This window comes from Phoxinus phoxinus, assembly GCF_949152265.1.
Source record: "Phoxinus phoxinus genome assembly, chromosome: 24".
Lineage (NCBI taxonomy): Eukaryota > Metazoa > Chordata > Actinopteri > Cypriniformes > Leuciscidae > Phoxinus > Phoxinus phoxinus.
The window spans coordinates 15,046,226-15,068,882 of record NC_136899.1 but is presented as its reverse complement, the minus strand read 5'-3'; the positions used below and the strand labels follow the sequence as shown (position 1 = coordinate 15,068,882).

Genomic DNA, 22,657 nt, shown 5'->3' with positions numbered 1-22,657 from the left:
GAGAGAGAGAGAGAGAGAGAGAGAGAGAGAGAGAGAGAGAGAGAGAGAGAGAGAGAGTCTACTCACAGAGGCGGCGGATCCAGGAGTCACACATACCCTGTAATTTTCGGTAAACGGTAACCGGAGAGAGAACGAGAGAGAACAGCTTCTGAATGAATCTTCGGGATCTAGTGATAAACTCCAGCTTGGCTCTGAATGGAAGCTATGATGACGCTGCAGTGAGTTAATGCTCGCGTTCGGTGGATCGAGCTGCTAGTTCAGTTACGGGCGGGTACGGGACCGGCCCACACCGTCACATCCGTTAAATACACCGATTCCCGTACCGGCCAAACATGAATGAGTCTGCGGGACTTCCCACCACACTGAACTGACTAACCTCATATTGGCTTAAAAAAAAAAAAACTCATGGGCTCATTTATGTAGAATAATAATAATAAAATCACAACAAAATAAATATAGGGGGAAAGGTTTTTTTTTTTTAAAGTCGTATAGGCTATCGTTATAGGTTTATACTGTCATCTCAATAAAAATAACAGTGTATTGTGTTTTAGATGAAAAAAATAATACTGCATGAATGTCAATCCATGGACACAGTCATCGTCAACAGTCAACTACCAACTTGTAGGCTACTTTAAATGTAGGCTATGTCTTTAGTAAAGTTAAAATGTTCTATCCCATAGGGAGATTTGGTGTAAATATTCAGAAGAAGAAAGAAGAAAGAAACTCGTACAGGTTTGAAACTTGAGGGCGAGTAAATGATCACAGAATTTACATTTTTGGGCGAACTATCCCTTTAAAACAGTGTGTGCTCGAGCCCGCCCTCGTGTGGTTGAAAAAAAAAACTGTAACACAACGCCCGTGTTTCATCTCCCTCATTCTCCTCATCTCCTCTGACTTCGACAAGAACTGAGCCTCTCTCTGTGTTTCTGCAGGTTTTAATGTAATGCAATTCCATATAGCCTTCCTCCCACTGTAATTCCATGCTTCTTGAAAAGACAAACAACCTCATGACATACATTTAGAAGCTAGAGAAACCTCTAGAAATCAATTTTAATACTAACATAATGGTGACACCATCTTGTTACCTGATTATTGATTAATTTGCCCCACCTGTCCTCCCTCATTACCTCCATTGTTTGCTCTCCCTATATTTAATCTCCCTGTGTTTGCAGTCCTGTGCTGGTTTGTCGTCTAAACCTTGTCTGATGTCACCTCATGTTTCCTGTCCATGCCGAGTCTAATTGAAGTCTTGCCACCGGTCTTGGTTTCCCCCACGGGGTAGTTTTTGTTTAAATTTTTTACCTAATAAACAGCCATTGTTTTGCACTTGAGTCCTCGCTACTTTCACCTGCCCAAACCCTGACAGTTTTATGGGGAAAGATCCTTTTTATAGACATTTTTATATTGTACAAACTGTATATGCGATCTCCTTACACAAACCCTACCCCTAAACATACCCAAACACTTTCTACATTTTTATATTTTCAAAAACATAACTTAGTGTGATTTATAAGCGGTTTTCCTCATGAGGACCAAAAATGTCCCCACAAGGACAAAGATTTCATATTGCCATCTTTACACACACACACACACACACACACACACACACACACACACACACACACACACACACACACACACACACACACACACACACACACGCATAAAGAGGATATCAATGGTAAGTATTTTTCTAAAATATCCTTTGTTTATGGATCAGGTAAAGCTTTTCTTCCTTGATTTAGATTGCTGTGAGAAATATTTTGTCAGAACTTTATATTATTTTTAGTCTGAATAAGTTTGACAAGACTGCAAGAGTCTGTATGACATATTCAATAACTCCAATATGTCACCAAATAGCAATCTGATGTAAAGTAACAAAAGAATGTAATTAGGCTTTGGGGGAAAACGTGAAAAATGCAGCGTTTATTTATATTTCCAATAAATGTGAGCATAATAGACTTCCTCTCTCTAAAGAAACTTGTTTAATGTCAGAGATGGATCAGATCAGGAATGGTGGCATCCATCATCTCTCTAGACCTTAGAGTTCTCACAAGTGCTCATCTGGGGCTGGAGTTTCCTTGTAAGCTAGAGGCATGAAAGCATTATATCCCATTACCCTGGAGAAAGAAGCAGACAGAGAAAGAGAGAGATGGACAGAATAGCAGATGATGCACACAAAAAGAGAAACTCTCAGACAGACGGGGAGTTCTAATCCTTTAATGCCATGGAAATGACATTTAGATCAAAGCTGCTAAAAGGACAAATGTGATACGCACATCTGTGAGTGTGTCTGTCTGTAACTTGGAATATAGGACTGCTGTAAAACTCAGTCCCATACTTACTTTCTGGTTACCATTAAAACATTTTTTTTTTATAACACTTACTTAGTTCACCCTTAAATCTTATTGGTCGTTTGTTTACACACTGTAAAAAAAAGTACAATCAAGTCATTTAAACTTAAATTACATTAAACTGATTGCTTAACTTATTTTGATGAGTTAAAGCAATGTAAAAAAAATAAATCAATAAATATAGTAATTAATAAAAACATAGCATTTAATTTTTTTTGCTGCACAACAGAACTTGTATGCTGTATTGTTAAAAAAATGGATGAAAAAAATATCTGGGTTGTGTGATATTCCTTACAAGAAAAATAACAACAACAGTAATAATATTATTAATACTAACCTATGTTATGCTTTCATAAATTGTATTTTTAGTGACATGGACCGGATCATCTAGACAAAATTCCTCTAGAATTTATTATCTATCAATATTTATTCATATTGATCTAGTGAGTATAAATGCATTATCACACCCACAAATTGTGCGTATTCCCCCCCCCCACACACACACTCACACCCGTGACCAAAGGGAAATCAACAACTCAACTATAACATGCACACACACACAGAATAAACTCATTACTACATACACTCAAGAGATTTATGCTTTCAATGAACACTGACGTTTTTTTTTTGTCCTTTTAGCTCCCTATGATCGATTTCTTCTGCGACATTCAGTCAATAATGTGTGTTTTTGTGTAGTCACAGAGCCTGAGGAAAAACTTTGGTTGTGCTTGTGTTTCATTTAGTGTACATCTATATAAAACATTTTGGTTGTTTGCTTCCTTTCTGCTTCAGGTCATGTGTTCTGCCAATGACTCCTCATGAAGGCCGTTCACATTGACAGTGATTTAATCGCTGGAGGTCGGCGAGCTACTGTACTTTTTGTTTGTTTTTCTGTCAGCATTCCAGTGCAACTGCTGTTTCCAACTGCATAATGAGGTGGATCATGTGATCACTGCTTGCACTCTCACATCACCATTAATTTGCATAATGTTTGCATAGAAGTTGCTTAAAGGATAATTCCGGTATTTAACACATTGAGTCTATATTGTAGTTTGTTTTGGATGAACAAGAGTGGTGGACAACATTTTTTTGACAATGGTTCCTCTCTCGAGTTTTTGACTATATAAGAATTGGCCATGGACCGATTTAACATGGGAGTCAATGTGCATGTCCGAAAATGTCATTAAAACAGCCAATAATGTTCGTTTACAAAACTGTTAAACTCACCGAGTGGTTAGTGGTGTTCGTTGATGATTATAAACAATATATCGTCGCAATATATGATTCCAATCCGTTTATTTTGCTATAGTGGAACTATTTTTTCAACAATGAGATTTTACAAAATGACGAATAAAACACGACAGAAACTGTATTTCACAACACTTTTTGTTTCTGTAACATCAACTAACATCACTAATCACTCGGTGAGTTGCACAGTTTTGAAAAATAATGTTAAAGGTTGTTTTAATGACATTTTCGGACATGCCCATTGACTCCAATGTTAAATGGGTCCATGGCCAATTCTTTTATAGTCAAAAACTCGAGAGAGGAACCATTGTCAAAAAAATGTTGTCCACCACTCTTGTTCAACCAAAACATACTACAATATAGACTCAAGGTGTTAAATACCGGAATTATCCTTTAACGTTTCGTCACCGAAAGTGTCATGCTGCCACAAATCTCCAACTCTCATTAAAAATAAATGGACTTTTATTTTTCTTAACAATTCTTCTCTCTCTCTCTCTCTCTCTCTCTCTCTCTCTCTCTCTCTCTCTCTCTCTCTCTCTCTCTCTCTCTCTCTCTCTCTCTCTCTCTCTCTTTACATGACACCGTTTTCATCTAAACTAAACTTTTTAAGAATTTTGGCCATTCATTTACCCACCAACAGCATTTTGGGGGCCTGAAAACGCAAACAAAAGAAGAAAATAATGCTTTTATTCAGCAAGGATACATTAAGTGTATCAAAAATTATATGTATCACTGTTCCAACAAAACTATTAAGCAGCATAACTGTTTTCTCAATGATTTCTGAAGGAAATTCAGCTTTGCCATTACATTTTAAAATATATATCAATAGAAAACAGTTATTTTAAATTTGTAATATTATTTTATAATATTATTGTTTTATTTAGATCAAATAAATGCAGCTGTGGTGAGCAAAAGACTCTTCTTTCAAAAACATTTCATAGAATGCAAAAAAATCGGTAACACTTCATTTTCAGGTGACGTAGTTACACGCTACTACATACCTACTATAGTAATAACAGTAAATTATGCTTAATTACAAGTAACTAACCCTAAACCAAATCCTAACCATAACTATAGTAAGCACATGTAGTTAATTAATTACTTTGTACTTATTTGAGTAAGTACAATGTAACTGTCACCTTTTAAAATAAAGTGTAACCAAAAATTCTGTCCCAAAACTATATATATAGTATATTCTATAGTGTGTTCATATAAACAAAAGTATCCCAAGTATTCCTTTATTTTTTAGTTTAATGACTATAACCCAGAAACTACATGCCATAAAATGTCATGTCTAATTTTTATTTAATTGATTAACCATCTTGTTTAAGTGAATAATGGCCTGCAAAAGCAATGAAGTCTTACCTAATTCTGATTGACTTTTCTTTTTTCTTTTTTTTTAATACCAGAGATTAAAGCTTGGCGAATAAGAGTTTTTTAAAAAGCACACACATGGGACACGGTTGATAATGGAGTTTTTTTTTTTTTTTACACAGAAGTCATTCCCCAAATCCCCAAATCCCCAAATCTCATCTCCATCCATTATGTTCCTGTCTGTTTCCTCTCTCTCATTCTAATTTGCCTCAACAGCTCTTTCGCTTTTTCTCCGGCTTTCCTTCGTCCTACTTGTCTGTAAATGTTTTTAATTAGCTGACTACGACCCCGATGACAGTGTGACGAGGAGAAAGAATGAGTCTCTCTAATCGCTGTAATTAAACAACACGCCGCACGAGAGAGAAGGAGGAGAGAGAGACCTTGGCTTTCTCTATTCATACAGATGAAGTGACAGAGAGAGTGAAGGATGGATAGAAGATAAAAATGGAAGGGAGGGAAGTGGCACGATTGCACATTTTTCAATGATAGCAGGAAGAATGTATGGAATTTCTGAAGTAATTTCAACTTTGATATGTACAGCTTCAGTAACACAATATATATTTATTCATATAGCCTACTTTATTTGAAGTTATTATGGGTCAATGACAAATATGAATTATATTTGACTAATGTAAAAAAAAACTTTAAATATCTATGCATGTGTTGAGTTCTAGGAAATATTTATTCTTTATGTGTAATCATTTAAAAAATAAATTAAAAAAGTTTCACACTTCAGGTTATGAACACAGGACCATTCCAACTATGGATAAACAACAACAAAAATGTTAATATATATTCTGTACACCTTTAATACATGCAAGTGTAAACTTCTCAGTCATAAAAAAAAAAAAAAAAAAAAAAAGGTTGGACAAACAGACCCCTTTCAAATATTTCAAATATTTTAAAAAGAAAATATTATGCCAAAATTTGAATATCGTGCAAAAGTTCATTTATTTCAGTATTTCAACTTAAAAGGTGAAACTAATATATTATATAGACTCATTACATGCAAAGTGAGATATTTCAAGCCTTTATTTGTTATAATTTTGATGATTATGAAAAGGTTTTCATAAGCTGTAAGCCATAATCATCAAAATTATAACATATAAAGGCTTGAAATGTCTCACTTTGCATGTAATGAGTCTATATAATATATTAGTTTCACCTTTTAAGTTGAATTACTGAAATAAAAATAAAAAAACTTTTGCATGATATAAAACATTTTTAACAGAGTAAAATTCGTATTCGTATTTTTACGCAAAAAAACAAAACATATCAGGTTGTTAGACCTGTACATGCCTAGAAGTTTTGACTTTATGCCTAGAAAAAAATATAAAAATAAACTTTAATGCAGAAATTGAAAACATCAGAAGAGGTGCATTCAAGTCAGTGTATGTGAATTGCCCTGCATTTGAAAAAACATAACATCCGGACACGAAAAATAGCGGCATGTCATTGACCCTTTATAACCATTAATAAAACTTCAGTAATAATAGTTGCTTTAATGTGCTTGTACCTGTACTGCTCTGGATGGTTCTGACAGTAGTAGTAGTTCGAGGTGGGATGATGGCCTGACGGGCCGCTCTCTCCTCTTCTTCCTCCTGCGAGCAGCCCTTCTCGATGGCCCGCACGTAACTGTGGCTCCTCATGCGGAAGCATCCGGACCCCGGCAGATCCAGAGCATCCAGGGCCTGGGACTCCATCTCACTGAACACACTCTCACACACGGCCTCGATCTGCCCGTTCACTTCCACCTCGCTCACCTGCAGGGGGAGACAACGCGTCACCACATGCTGTCACTTAACTCCTTCACCCTTCTGTCATGGGATCCACATAAATTGTAGATCATACTATATATATATATATTATAAGTACACCTGTCTGAATGGCCAGTTTCAAGATGTTAGCTCACAATGACTTTAAATCATTGTATTAAGAAGACAGAGGAGCCTAATGAGATCATAGGATTTTAAATGCTGCTTTTCTAAAGATCTAATGAAATACATTTGACTTTTCACACTAGGCTTAACCCTGGATTATGCCCAGTTTTAACCCTAGGCTGAGTAACGCTTCTTCATTTCGAAAGATGTTTAGCATGACTTTTAGTCCTGTTATGAGCTATGAAAACCTGCTCCGGAATTTTCAGTACTAAAGGTATGAATGATTACAGCGTAGGTATGAACATTGTGAAATATGGAACAAAATAACTGAAGATTAAATTAACCCAGGGTTGAAATGAAATTGGGTTAACAATTGGAAGTTTCCCTGCAAAAAATAAATAAATGCTAAGTATACTTGCAGCCAGACTAATTTAGTATACTTCATGTGTGTTAATGATTAGTTAACTTGAAGTGTGCTATTTTGAAACAACTCATTTTGTACTATGTATATTTTAGTTGTAATTAAATTGTAGTAAAGCATAACTTTAAGTGTATTTAGTGTTTTGTGTGCTAACTTGGAACAACTTCAAGTATACTTAGTATACTTTAAGTATATGCCTGTGTAGGGACTAATTACATGCTTGATTAGTGATATTAAAGTGTACTTTATTTGTGTTACAAGTACATTACAAATTAATTGCGAGTGTCATCGAAACAAACAAACAATATACCATACGTGAATATTTGAGTAAAAAGTATATGCTCAGTGCTTATTGCGCAATGCTCAGAATGCCCTTTGGCTTATCCCAAATACTACAAATTGCACACTCTTCAATAACAAATGCACATTAATAAACAAATAATACTTAGCTATACTTTGTACAAAATACTATTGAATACTATAATGTATTTTGAAAGTATACTTTCAATGCATTGTTACAATGATCCTTTCCAGCACACGTAAAAATATACCTAAAATATATCTTTAATAGTGCAAATATTGTACACTTTTAAAAAATAAACAGAATTTTCACTTCAAGTAGGCCTATATTTTTCTGAAATATATTTTTCTAAAATATACTAAGTACAGATATTTTAATGAAAATATTTTAATATTTTGTGAAAATAGGTAAAAGCATGATGCTAATATACTATTCATATATTTAAAGATAAAAATTGTTCGCTGAGGTTGAAAAAACCTAGATGTTTTCATTATTAGTCAACTCATTCACTTTTAAAATGCGTTTTTTAAACATAATATATACATTTGATTGATTAATTTATACATTTTTATTTGTATAATAATAATATAGCTATTGTTTGATTTATATTATTTATTTTTTATAGATGTGTTTAACAATTAACAATAGAAAACAAATCAATTTTAATACAAATTTAAATAAAATGTATATAATTGAGAAAATGTACATATTGTATTCATATAATTTACCTATTTTAATATAATTATGTTAACATAATATAATGTAAAATTAAAAATTAAAAATAATGGTCAAAATACCATTTTTAAGTATTCCACATTCCAGGGTGCTTTGAGGCCATATCAGTATTTTGAGTTTTGGAAAATGTATTTTTTATGTTTTTAAATTTCAAGCATCATTTTTTACAAAATACAAAAGCAAGAAAGAAAATTACAAAGAATAAAAAAAACATAAGTGTATTAGTGTGTTTAAGACAAATCTTTGCTGTCATTTTGTTTCTACCTTAACCCTCTGGTGCTGTAACAGGCATTTTGGACCAAATATTTTTTTTTACGTTTATTTTTTTTACCTCATCGGAATGGTATGAAACCTGGTAAAGGATAGGTTACCTAACCTGGATAGGTTTTCAGATCAAAAAGTGAATAAATTGATTATAACTACTGCATAAATATTTAAATATTTATTACCATAAAATCCCCTAAAAATACAGAATATTAAATAAAAAACATTATCAAATTAAAATATAGTACAATCATTTCAATAAAAATTAAAAAATCATGCGAACAATACCAGAGGGTTAACATATTGACTTCTAATCAACTTAATTACTTATCAGCCTGAAATGTCATGAAACCTTAAATACCTAAATGGGTAAACGTCACAGAAGGAAATTGGTAATAGGTTGATTATTAATGTAAAATCAATTGCTGGGTGGAGAAATGTTTGAATTGAGAATCCTGAGCTGTCATTTATCATGTAGGGTAAATTTAACCCTCTAATAGCCGAGCTGTTTCTACAATGACAAGGGTTAAACACACTAATACAGATTACACCAGAAAAAAAGAGTGCAGAGGGGAGGAAATCTGTACAAGTGAAAGCTGTTCTATACTACAGCAGTGTAAGAGACGACAGTAAGGAGAAGTGCGATTTACACAGAAACTTAGCAGAGGAAAAGGTCTTGTGATTTGAGGTTCAAACAGAATTGGAAACAGGTTGTTTTGAGCATTCTATGACTGGAGGACTAATAGTGAGTTGTGATTGGAGGAAAGGACAGCAGAGTGTTTGTCATTGGTGAAAGGAAGCAACAGGCAATAAGGTCTGCTAATCATCTAGTAAGCAATAAACTCCCCAAAAACATCACAGAAATACCCCTACACACAACACACGTATGTACACACACACACAGCGCAAGCACCTGTCTGCATGCCCACACACACATTCAGTGTTCATACACATGAGTCACCAATGAATGATGGGGGATTTTTTTTTTTTCGAGCTGACTGAGCTTTTTGTCACTGAAATGATTGATATATCCTCAGGGAGCAGAAAAGACACACATCCACATGCACGCCTGAGGGCAGTGTCTTTTTTCACGGGTGGCAGGAACAGATCTCTAAAAGGTTAGGGCTGTTGTCTGTCTGAGTGAGCTTTCAGGCTCTGAACACTCACCTTAAAATCGTATCGGTTGTAAACGCTGCCCGTCACCTTACCCCAGGGCTACAGAAGCTAATCTTGAAAACTCACCTTAAAAATCCCATGGCAACAGACACTAATCCTGAAAACTCACCTTGAAGATCTCTTAGCTACACATGCTAACAAGGAAGAACACCACTTAAAACTGCTTACAAAGCTTTACTGACACCAACTCACCTTTAAAATGACCTTAGAGTATTTCAACTAACAGTGAACATGAGAGCTCAATCTCCTCCACACAATGCTAATATTTAGTTGCTAGTTTATTCTCCTCCAGGTAGCCACAAAAGGCCATTCAGATTGAGTTGATACATACTGTACTACGTTTCGGTTTGACTTCTTTTTCTAGTATGTACTTGGTGGTAGCCTACATTTTGTCCCAGTATTGGGACAAAAACTGCCTTAAAATCATAAAATTGGGTCTTGACAATGACACCACAAATCCATTTGTTGCATATTGATTAGCTTATATCAAAATTGCATACTAAGTAGGTACTACATTTGACGAAGATCTTTTTTTTTAATTGTTAAAAAGGCATGTTCTATAGTATGAATGTGTATAGTATGAATGCATTTCAGACATACTACATTCGTTTCATCAAACTACATTGTCATGCGTCCTGTGGTGTCAATTGTCTTGCTTCTCTACCATTCACAAATCCTCTCCTCATGGGATAGTAAATTGTCCATTAGATGCACACTTCAGACTCTCGCTGAAAGTAGTTGGCCATTCGGGTAAATTTTGCCTACTATTTATGAATGCTATGAATTCAGACATACTACTCTTTTCACATACTGCCTTAGTAGTAGGGAAGTATGCATATTTGAATACAGGGATTGTGTTTGAATATATCTGAAAGCGTGACCAATAGCTCTGACCGATATGGTAATGATCTTGGACTTGTATTGACACCTAGTGGTGTGGAGGAAGCATTACACAAAAATATTAGTTTTAGTTACAGACGACAGTGCAGAAATACTCTATATGCAGTTAGCCATGATTCATTTACTCAGTGCATGATTGCAAGAGGGTAATATAGATAAAGTGAGTAGTATTCAGCTGGTCATGTAATGGCAAAGATGAATTTTCCGTATGCGGCTACCGGTGTTTACGCACACAATAAGGTTTGACAGTACGCATTCGCTAATGTCTGCGTTAAATCTGAAGTATACTTTGGTCTTTAGCCTCATGGTCATCTGAAAAAGTATACCAACTTGGGCATCTTTCACAACATGCTATGATTTTGATGCTCTAATCCTAATCTTCCATACTATATATAGCACGGATAGTATGCGATTTAGGATTCTGAATAATGGATGGATGAAGAAATGATAAAGGATTCCATGAGATGAGACATGGATTGAACAAAAATTGATAGCTTGAGCAAAAAAAAAATTTTTTCTTCCCTTTCCTGTTTTTCCTCCCCTCTGCAAACCTTGAAGAGGTCACGTTGACGAAGGTTCTGGTTGGAAATCACCTTTAGGATCTAATCCAGGAACCAGTTGCCCTTTCCAACTGGTTTAAGAGAAGTATCTTAATGGCGATTTCCACCTCAGAACGAGGGGGGCGATGACCAACCTGGCTGATGGTGCTCATGGCCCTCATGTAGCTCTCGTTTCGGGAGCGAAATTTGGGCGAGGCCAGCAGACCGGCCGGGTCCAGACTGTCCAAACTTCGGTTGATTGAAACCTCACTCACCGCTCGCAGGTAACTGTGACTCCGGATCTGCAGCTTGGGGGAATGGGAATCCGTACTGATCCTGCAAACAGAAAGAGAGAGTGAACATGTGTACAAGTAATGAGGGGTGAGAATGAAATGAGAGGTGAGATTACTCCAGTAACTCACACTCATTAATCATGTTCCTGTGTTTTCCTCCAACCCAGATCTCTTACTCATTAATGCTGACCTAAAAACAACTCTACTTTGTTGTGCGTGTATGTGTGTGGTAGAGTATTCTTCATATATCTGAGACCAACGTAAACATGAACTCCTCACAATAGCATTCAACTGTTTTTGTTCACGTGAGGATGGGCGATCGGGTCCTTGGAATATGAACACAGGAATGCATTAAAACATGAACGCACACAAACACGCATTCTATCCCTCCAGGTCGAGTCAATCTTAATTATGGATGTGGCTCTTAAAATAGTATGCAGTTACAGAAAGTAAAAACACACATTAGTCATTCTTCACTGGAGTGAGGAATGAGAGAGAGAGAGTAAAAGAGAAACAAAGAGGAAAGAATGCAGGAAAGGTACAAGAATAGATTTAGAGGAAGAGATGACAGTGGATGAAATCAATTACAGCAGCAAATAATGAAAAAACAACAAAATTGTAGAAGTTCACTGAAGTGTGCGGTGAGGAGGGAAGGATACATTTACATTTTGTGGAGGAAAATAGGACAAAGTTAATGTTTTCTCATTAAATGCTAGGATTATTACTCAGGTTTTTCACATTGTACGGTTTTTTTCATGTCATTTATACACATTTAAACTATTATCTTTAATAAACTATTATATATTTTATGAACATTATTCAATCCAAAACATTACAGCTAATATTTTATATAATCAATTATAATAATATTTTTTTTAATGTTGAGTTTTGGATAAAGTTTAGTTTGTTGCATTTTTGCAGATTATTTTGTGTGTTGAAAAAGATTTGGCTAATAAAAAAAAAAACGAATCATAAATCGTAGATATGACTCATGGCGTCAATGCAAGTCTGTGGAATTGTTTTGAAGAAATAAAGGAAATATCTGTCTATAATGAGCACAGGCCTCAAGGGATTGCATATTCATTATATAACGCAGCATTTTTCTTCTTTTCTTGGTGTATACATGCAGTTGTTTAAGCACACATGAGCATGAGTGTGTATGTCTACTGTATTACTGTGTGTGTGTGAATGGAAAGTGTGTTTATGTGGATATAGGTTTATAAATCTCCACTTATTTTATTATGTATTATTTTTCAGTTTCATGTATGTGTGTGTATGGGAGCATGTACATGTGTGTTTGAATGTGTGTGTCCATGTCTGAGTTCAAGGCACAATGCTCTGAATATAAATATTCAATGTTGCGGCACTTTCTGTCAAGCAGAAATAGATAAAGAGCCCATCACAGGGTCCCTATGCGGTGTTCGCTGTTCCTACACACTGAGGAGGGGGAGATTCAGTTGGAACTATAACTTGAGTCATTCACTTTAGGAGATACATAATTGAGTAAATTAAATATATAGTATGAGTTATGTTATGTTTTTATATATATAAAGTTTTGTGTTCTATTGTGTCTAAGGACTATCATGTTGACATTTTTCATGGACTTTAAGGGTACGTTTATATGACAACGATATGCTTAAACATGATCCTTCAGAAATCATTATGATATGCTGATTTGCTGCTAGAGAAACATTTCTTATTATTATCAATGTTGAAAATTCAAGTTTTCAACATTCAAGAACAACATTCAAGTTCTGCTGCTTAATAGTTTTCTGGAAACCATTATAAATGTTTCTGGATTATTGAATGGAAAGATCAAAAGAAAAGCATTTATTTGTATCAATTTAAAGTGTCCTTGCTGAATAAAAGTAGTAATTTCTTTAAAAAAAATGAAGGATACTTTAATTATTAAACAAATCTGATAAGCATGCTGTTGCCACAGTGATGAGGCTCGCATTCTACGAATGCTGTGTTTGCAAAGTTTACACACACAAGCGCACATTCACACACACAGAACCAAAAGCGTTGTGTTGATTCTCTTTATAATGCAAATCAGTTTGCTCTCATGAAGAAGTCTGTGGGATAAAAGTGACTCACCTCATTGTATATAGTCTAAATGTTGTCACTGTATAGTAATGCAAACTATAATAGCAACATGTGAGATAAATAGAACTTAATATCAGTTCCTACATTAAAAAAGTACTATTTACATATGATATAACGGTGCGCAACTACAAAAATGTCGGTAGGAATTTTAAAGGCGCAGGAAAATTCCCCTTGAAATGGCTTTGTTCTGTTGAATTTTTAATAAAGGGAAGAGTGAAAGGATTTCACTGTACTGAGCACATGGAGGGATTTTATAAGAAATTGCAGCGAGCGAGTGTATGCGTTTGTGTGTGAACAGAGGTGGGGTTTAAGGACGAGACTACACCCTCTCTAGAGACACATCCCTACAGCACTTAGAGAAGCGGAGTGGCTTGAGCGCCTGTAAAATAACATGTTTAAAATGACCCCAGAGAAAATGAGGGTTCATTGAAATTGCAGACGGATCGGCGGGCCCACGCACCTGCGCGCTTTACGTACACACAGAGTGCATGCCTTTAATTTCCCATGTGATTTCGTGGCGGCAACATGCACAAGCTAATGCTTTTCCAGACTCACTTGAGTGTGGTCATCTCGGTGAGGGACGGCTGGGTGGCTTTCAGGTAACTGGCTCTCCGGGCCTGGACTTTGGGTGAAGGTTTGGGGCTGCAGTCCGAGTCTCCACTGTCCTCCTCCGCCATAGCCTTGATGTAGCTGCCGCTCCTCATCCTCCTGCACGGGATCTCTTCATCCTGACCCACTGACGAGAAGCCACCCCACTCATCCTGAGGAACCTGCACAGACAGAGGGAAAGTGAGCTTCTCATTAACACATGATTTGCTTGTGACACTTAATAATGACTACAAGCAATAACGCATGTAATGATGTATTAGATAATAGAGAATTAATGTGAATTAATATGATCAGTCAAACATTAATGAGAACATTCATTTATAAACAGTTGCAAATGGTGTTTTAATGATTAATGTTTATATATAAACATGGTTACAGTGTTATTTTAGTATTATTTACATGCTACTCTAGAATTATTAATTAGCTTACATTTTTTTATTTTCAGTTGTATTTTTTATTTTAGTTTAAATTATAGTAACTTTGTTATGTCCTTTTATTTAGCTTTAATTGATTTTATTTTAGTTAGTGGCAAGGGAATATTTCTAATTTATGTTTAAGCAGTAAAGTGGTGGTAACTTTCATAACTATTTTCATATTTGATAACACATATATCTCACTTATTTGGTATTATCAAATAAATTGCTGTCAAATCGATAAATCTCGATGAAACAAGTCTAACATAAAAGTTTTATCTTATATAATATATGTGTGGGTATATATATATATATATATATATATATATATATTTATACATATATATATATATATAATGTTATATGTATACACACATATTATTTAAAAAAAAACTAAAACTTTAATGTTAGATGCGATTAATCGTGGTTAATCGATTTGACAGCACTACAAAATAATATTACAATAAATAAATTACAATTAATTAATAATAAATGTTCTGAAAACAGCTTTTATAGTGTAACCAATACTGATCAGTATTGAATCGGTATTAAATATAAATGCATATAAACACTGTAAATAATTTGAACCCACTAACATTGAAAACAATTACAGATCACTTTTAAATATGATGAAGAAAATGAAAATGTATCAAACTAAATAGAAATATCTATATAATCAACTAGAAATATTATACACAAATATTGTACAAGTTAAATGGATGGAAACCTGACGATATGTAACCTAATGATATGTTTCATATTTGTTTATGCGTGAGCAAAATATTAATATTTGTTTACATTTTAATGTTATATGTATTAATGTTTAAATACATGTAAACATATTTATGTTTAAACTATGTAAATATTGTATGAATCTTTTTTCTGGTTCTAATAAATAAACTAATATTTCCCACTGAAGCTACATATGTCCTAAATCTTATACATAAATGCACAATAATTCATTGCAACTGTCCACGAATAAATCATGTTCTGATCAATGTATTAAAAACATACAATCCATGCTTTATGAATGACTGTTTACTAATACATCACAAATGCTTAATGTGTGATTACTCTACAAAGTATTACCCAGAAACCCTCCCTGCTGAACTATGAAGCCGCTATGACTATGACTTCTCAATCTCTTCCCACATTATCTCTATAACACATAAAACCTCTTTGATACATCAGATAATACACTCTTAAAAAGCTAAAAGCGCACCCTGGCATAACACGCACGGCCTTACGCAACCCGTACCCACACACTAACACCTGCTGCCTCCACTACAAAACCCAATATTGACTTCTGCACAACCGACATCATTATCTGAAAACGATCTTGAAAACATTTTACACCCACTTGCACTATTCATGTACGACACACACGTAACGTGCGCTTCTCAAACCCTCACCTCAAAAGCCTCTCACCTCTCTGAGATGAATAACAATCATTTCATATTATCCGGCACGGCTCGGTTTCTGCTAAAATCTTCCACCATTTTTAGTGGCCAGTGCAGGAGAACTATAGTGAGCCCGGCTGCAGGCTCACTGCATGATGTGCGTCGCATGCTAACGCAATTCGTTCACACGTTCCCCTCTTTTTCACACGCTCTACTAGGGGGAGAAGCCAACAACCTTTCCTCCGTCACCGAAAACAGAAGAGAAAGGGGCACAAAGAGAGATATTGTTCAGACCAGGGGAAAGGATCCACTCTCTACGGAATGCTACTCTTTTTTTTTTTAAAGAGTAGAGGATGGAAATGAGGAAGAGAAGCAGAGAGAGAGAGAGAGAGAGAGAGAGAGAGCGGGACAAAAAGAAAACAAAGTACCTGAATGCTTAATGGGCTCTGTCTGCTATGAAGACGATCGTGACCTTAGCATTAAAGTAGCCATGCCGGCAAATAAGATGTCTAAAGTTATCCATGGCAAGTCTGCGCACTTACAGTGAAGCTAACTCTATTAGCAGACAGACTCTCATTACTGCAGATGGGGGCTCAGATATGGGCACTTTGGCAGTTCTCCTTGGAGTTCTGCCTTTTTATTTAGTTCCTCTATCTCTCCGGACTTCTCTATCTGCAACGTCTTCTCTTACCCTTCCTCTCTCATTCTCTCCCTGACTCTCTCACACATACTTCACTCTAGCCCCTTCATTCATTTGTTTGTAATTTCCTGAACTAGCATAGTCACCCACTTTCACTTCAAATTAGCTGACTTCAACCATATTTAACTCTTCTTCTGTTTCCCTCTCCCAGTTCTCCATTCTTCATGAACCCTCTTTTCCACTGCTCTCCTCTTTCCCTTTCTGCTTCCTCCATCACTTTCGTTTTCCCGTGACTCAGTTACTGTGTCACATTGGGAACAAATAAGACTGAGAGAGATAGCAGAAGGACAAACACAAAATCCATTTTTTTTCTCTTAATCTTCACACAAACAGTCGCTGATCTCCAGGGCTGCGGGCGGATTTTTTCCCTCAGTTATCCCTCATTTATTTGTTTGTGATCTCTATATCACACAGCCTTAGTCCACAACAAAGAAAACAAAGCACAAAGCCTTGGTCTCTGAGTTCATTTTAATCTGTCACAGTGCCGCTAACACACAGCAGGTCAGTCCTGAGCATATGTTAATACATTCAAACACATTGACATTAAAAGGGGCCGTTCACACAGGACATTTTGATGCGTTGAAATCAGCTAGACAAAGGCCTAGTGGAATAAAACAGAATTCAGGTCTCTTTAGATATGGAAATACATGTGAGACACATTGCAATGGGCAAAGATGCCATCTAGCACACTTTTTTAATATGGAAATTATTAAAAACAGCGTGATCTGTTACAGTGGTCAAAGACGACCGTCTAGCATGTTTTCATAAAAAAACTATTAGGAGTAATCAAGACTTGTCGTGATTGTCACAGATGTTTCTTTAGCACATTTTCATGCAAAAACATTGAGACTGTTTTATCAATGTGTAATGCAAAACGGGAAAAGTTAGTTCTCATAGACTTCTTCTGATGTTAAATCAACCAGAGTGTAGTCCAAATTTGTCCTACTGACCATATTTTTGGTCATAACTTTATATACATGCTCATCAAATCCTTCTGATATTACAAGAGTCCTTAAAAGTCCAAATTTGACCTATTGTACATATTTCTGGCCAAAGAGTCCTGGAACATTAACCTCTATGCATATACTCATAGAAACCATCTGATGTTACATCAGGCATACAGTCCATCACAATGGTCAATTACATCCCTTTTGCACTTTTTCAGAGAAAAACTATTAAAAAACAGTGAGGCGTTATTGCAGTCTGGCATATAGGACAATTCATAGATTTCTATTGACAAATTTAAAACCTAGCAATATTCATCAAAATGCACACGTTATCAAAGAAAACAATTACAAAACGGACAGACGCAAGAATACATCCTGTGTGAACAGCCCCCGAACAAAGACATGCGCATTGCACATGCAAGTCTACTCTTCGCAAACATGCAAACACAGCAGAAAGATCATGCGCTGAAAGACGGGAAACGTGATGAGAGATGAAGCACGAGATGAAAAGAAAGATGAAGAGATGTCACACCTTCCACACCGAGAAACCAAATGCACATGCATCCTCAGCACAAACCATTAGGTGTGGAAGCAGACCCAATGACACCGATGGCAATGATGATGATGATGGTCGTTGTGATGAAGGGAAGAGAAATCTCTCTCCTACCTGTAAAAACTGGCAGGTTCGTCCCTGCTGGCAGGTCTGTGCTTTGACTAGGGCTTTATCGATATTGACCGTGGCCTTCTGGTACACCTCTCGGGCTCTGCTCACCGTTAGCGTGCTGGACCAGGAGCTCTTCTTGAGGAGCGGCCCAGCCTGGTCCATTGCAGTCGGGCCTCCGAAAGTCAGAGCGCCTCCTGTGGGGTTGGAGCATGTCGAACAACTTCCAATGTCGTTGTTGCTGCGTGAGGTCTTCAGGGACGAGCGTCCCCCTCCTAGGGTGTTGTAGCTCTGTCCCAAGAAGTAGTGGGACTGGGATTTGTCCGGATGGCGGCCCATGGTCATGACTCCAGAGGGTTGATGCGGGTGGTAGAGGCAGATCTCTCTGTCCAGAGTGTCGTCTGAGCTCCAGTAACCAGACCCAGGCGTCCGTGCACGAGGTTTGGGTTCGGAGCGACTGCGCTCCTTGCTTTTCCCCCGCTTGTTGCTAGACGGCTTGTGTAGGGTGCCTACAGTCATGGAGGAAACGTTCGGGTGGGATGCAGCCGTAGCCATTGCATCGGCTGGGATGGCGGGGTCATTTCCGTTGAGGCTGCGCTGACTAGGACCTTCTAGGGAATGGGATTTGGTGAACAGTTTTTGGACAGAGTGTACGAGGTGGCGTATTCGCCCAGGACTGTCGCTGCGCTGGTGCTCGAGCGCCGCCGTCCGTTTGTATTGCAATGTGTGATACCCGTCCTTCCTCACTGGTTGCTGCTGGTCAAACTTCTCCAGAAGGGACGGGGGGATGCCAGCCGGGCCACAAGGGCCGTACCCACCCCCAGTTCCCCCGGCTACGCCCCCCGGTCCCACATAGGGCACAATGGCACATTCGCCCTTAAACTCGTGCTGTGAGCCGTGATGTCGGCGTGGAAATGTGCTGCAAGCCAGATCAGACTGGCACCCGTAGAAGCCCTGGTCAGTCGTATGGGCTGGGTTGAGGACATAAGGCCGTCGTTCGTGGCGGAGGGTCAAAGAGTCGTAGGACGGGTCGCAGTGGGTGAGTGTGTGGTGGTGGCTACGGCTAGAGGACAAGCCTTTCATCGTCATCCTGATACACTCACCCTCTCACAGCCTCATCCACACACACTGTGCCTACTGCAGAAAGACAGATTGACAGAGAGACAAGAGAGCCAGAATGTAACGTAGAGGACAAACAGATTATGTGAAATAATGAAAAACAAGAGGAACAAAAGGAGAGAGAAACAAAAACAGAGAGGGAGAAAAAAATATGCATTAAAGATTCAGGTCATACTACATAGTGTCCACTAAAGAGGACTGATATTCAAAAAACATTTGTTATAATTCAGGGTGTGATGTTACATCCGGGCCATCGTGCTAGGGATGTAGATGGTTGCCTAAATGAATAGTAGACTAATCTGTCTGAACTGGACAACTTGTAAAAGTAGCCTAGACTGGTGTTGGAGCCAACTGACCCCGATCAAGAATATGTTCTGGTGTACAAAAACAGATGAGAATGAGTGCACTAAACTGTAAAAGAACACAGGAACTTCAAGCCACATTTTAATAAAAATTGGAGTATTTAACAGAATGGCCAAACATGTCTGTCTGAATGTGTATTTCTTTAGCAGGAGTCTTTAGCAGGAGTGCTTTAAAGGAGAAGAATTTAAAGACCAAGCACACTGTTAACATGCTAAATACAGCATATGCACTGAAAATATATATGGGGAAAAATATATAAATAATCAACTAGTCAGCTGGGATGCGTTTCCCGATAACATTGTCTCTTAGCGCGCTACGAAGACTCTTAAATGTATAACTTAACAAAAGGTCTACCATTTCTAGGCATGTTCCCCGAACCATACCTTAGGAAGCTGTTTAAGATATACCTTCTTATGTGCGACGTTATCTGGCGCTGTCCGTGGCGATGGTGCTGAAATTATTGATATCGATGGCTGGAGAATCAATTATTGTTTCTTTATAAAAGAAGCAATTCAGAAATAGTTGAAATTGCATTTATTAGGACTCGTGGGATATTATAAAAAATAATCCAAACTATAGCCTATAATAGCCTAGCCTACATATTTAAAAATTGTATAATATATTGCTGCCACAATAACCATTTACATTTTTTACGTGCTTTATACTCTTTCCCATTTTTTGTTCGCTGAGGTGGAGCTGCGAATAGTTCTTGTAAATACTTTCCAGCATTTCAGTCATACAAGTGTACATCTTACGTACGGTGCTCGGCAGTGATTAAAAAGGATTTAAACAGTGAGTTTTGAATTTTTTCTTGTAGACTCAGAGATGTGGATTCACACTGCAATTCAATTACCCACGACCTGTTTGTCAAAAAACAGTAGGTCATTTGGCCAGGGATTTTTACGCGGGTTAGGTGAGAAAAAAACTGATATTAAGGATTCGGACGGCAATAAAATCACCGACTTACAGACGTAAGTGTTTAAAATACCGTACGAGCCAACGAGAAACAATTAGCGTCCGAATAGGACTTAACTGACAGCTTTCAGTGGCCTTTGAAAGCGATCCGCAGACGTCGTCTTTTAGAACAACTATTATCGCTGCCATAGTTTGAGCAAACTCCCCACCACAATCATTTAAATAGACTAATAAGCCTTTAATGGTTTGCCAGCTGATGTACCTATGTATAATATAATTAATTAAATGATCAGAAGTAACTTTATTGCCAAGTAGTGTTTTACACATACGAGGAATTTGCTTTGGTCAAAGGTGCTACACGTAGTCGTAGACAAAACATACAGTTGACATATAAAATATAAAAAATATAAAATTATGGAATGGACAATATATATATAACAATAAGAATTCAAAAAATAAATAAGATAAACAACAAATATGTGCAATGTGCCAAGTTGAACATGATACTTGCATGTGCAAAGACATGTAATTATAATGATTATATAATTATAATTATAATATTATAATTAAAATTCTAAATCTAACAACAATCAGTGTAATGACAATTTTATTCTTTGCATGAAAACACTTGAATTAGCCTAATTGAACACTGTCTGGGTGTATTAAAACTTTAGAATTATATTCGTATATAAACCTGCAACAGTGATAAGGTAAAGCTAAGAGTGGTCCAGACCAACCTTCCGAACGTATGACTTTCAGAAGGTATACTTAACTAAGAACGTTTCGGGAAACACGTATTAACGATAAGGTACAGCTTAAGGTGTAACTTAAGAATGACGTAGAGTTAAGAAGGTTTCGAGAAACGCAGCCCTGATAACTAGTTGACCATTGTGACCCATACCCATAATTCTACACTACCATTCAAACGTTTGGGGTCAGGGTCTTGTTTTTGAAAGAAATTAACCCTTTTATTCAGAATGGACACATTAAATTGATCAAAACCGCAGAGCCAGACAGTAAAGAGCCAGACAAATTTTCTATTTGAAATAAATAGTTCTTTTGAACTTTGTATTAAAGAATTATGAGCAGCTCAACTGTCTAGATAATAATAATAAGAAGAAATGTTTCTTAAGCACCAAATCATGTGACACTGAAGACTGGAGTAATGATGCTGAAAATTCAGCTTTGCCATCACAGGAATAAATGGCATTTTAAAATTGTTATTTTTTTTTATTTTTTTTTTATTGTAATAATATTTAACAATATTATTTTATACTGTATTTTTGATTAAATAAAGGCTGCATTGGGGAGCATACATTTATATATATATATATATATATATATATGTGTGATTGGGAGTATTCAGTCCTCGTAAAAAAAAATCATAAAATCACCAATGCTCATTCAAAATGATGTTGATATGTTGATGTAAATCATATGATGCATAATCATACAGTAGGACAGAACAGTAAATGCAGCAGTGTTGTTAGAACACCAACATTAGCATGTGAAAAACCTCTCCAGGCATGCCTCGCCAAATCTGAAGAAAGACAGAGAGGAGAGGAGCGAAATATATAGCCAAAGACAGATTAAGACTGAAAGAAAAGGACTGACGCATTTTGCTGTTTATTCAGCTATATCCTGTTTACTGTGTCAAAATGAGAAATCAGTTGTTCATGCTTGAAGTCATTTGTGAGGCTGTGAATTCATTAAGAGCATTTACCAAAAGATCAATGACTGTTCTGAGATCAATGGCTTCCAGTGAGATGGATGTTTATACAGAACATGAGCATTCAGCATGTGCTATATCATGGCTAAAGAGCGTTTAGCTTCACCCATGACTATATCATTAGATTTCACACATTATTATTTTTTTATGAAACAGACCATGATGTGTAGATGGCTCTGAAAAATAATTGTGATGATTCAAAATAATGTC

The 22,657-nt window shown here is 36.5% G+C and overlaps 1 protein-coding gene across 6 annotated transcripts in view; it reads right to left on the bottom strand.

The window, feature by feature from the left end:
* Positions 1-22,657, bottom strand: part of dlgap1b (discs, large homolog-associated protein 1b) — a 115,140-nt gene that overhangs the window by 29,105 nt on the left and 63,378 nt on the right. For 2 of the 6 annotated variants that reach the window (XM_079601943.1, XM_079601947.1), the window contains exons 3-6: positions 18,193-19,458; positions 14,147-14,361; positions 11,348-11,528; positions 6,493-6,739 (exon numbers count right to left, since the gene is read on the bottom strand). In XM_079601943.1, coding sequence (XP_079458069.1) covers positions 6,493-6,739; positions 11,348-11,528; positions 14,147-14,361; positions 18,193-19,410 — 1,861 coding nt within the window. In that variant the 5' untranslated portion in view covers positions 19,411-19,458. The remainder of the gene's footprint in view (positions 1-6,492; positions 6,740-11,347; positions 11,529-14,146; positions 14,362-18,192; positions 19,459-22,657) is intronic. The other 4 variants (XM_079601945.1, XM_079601946.1, XM_079601948.1 and 1 more) reach the window with 4 other exon arrangements.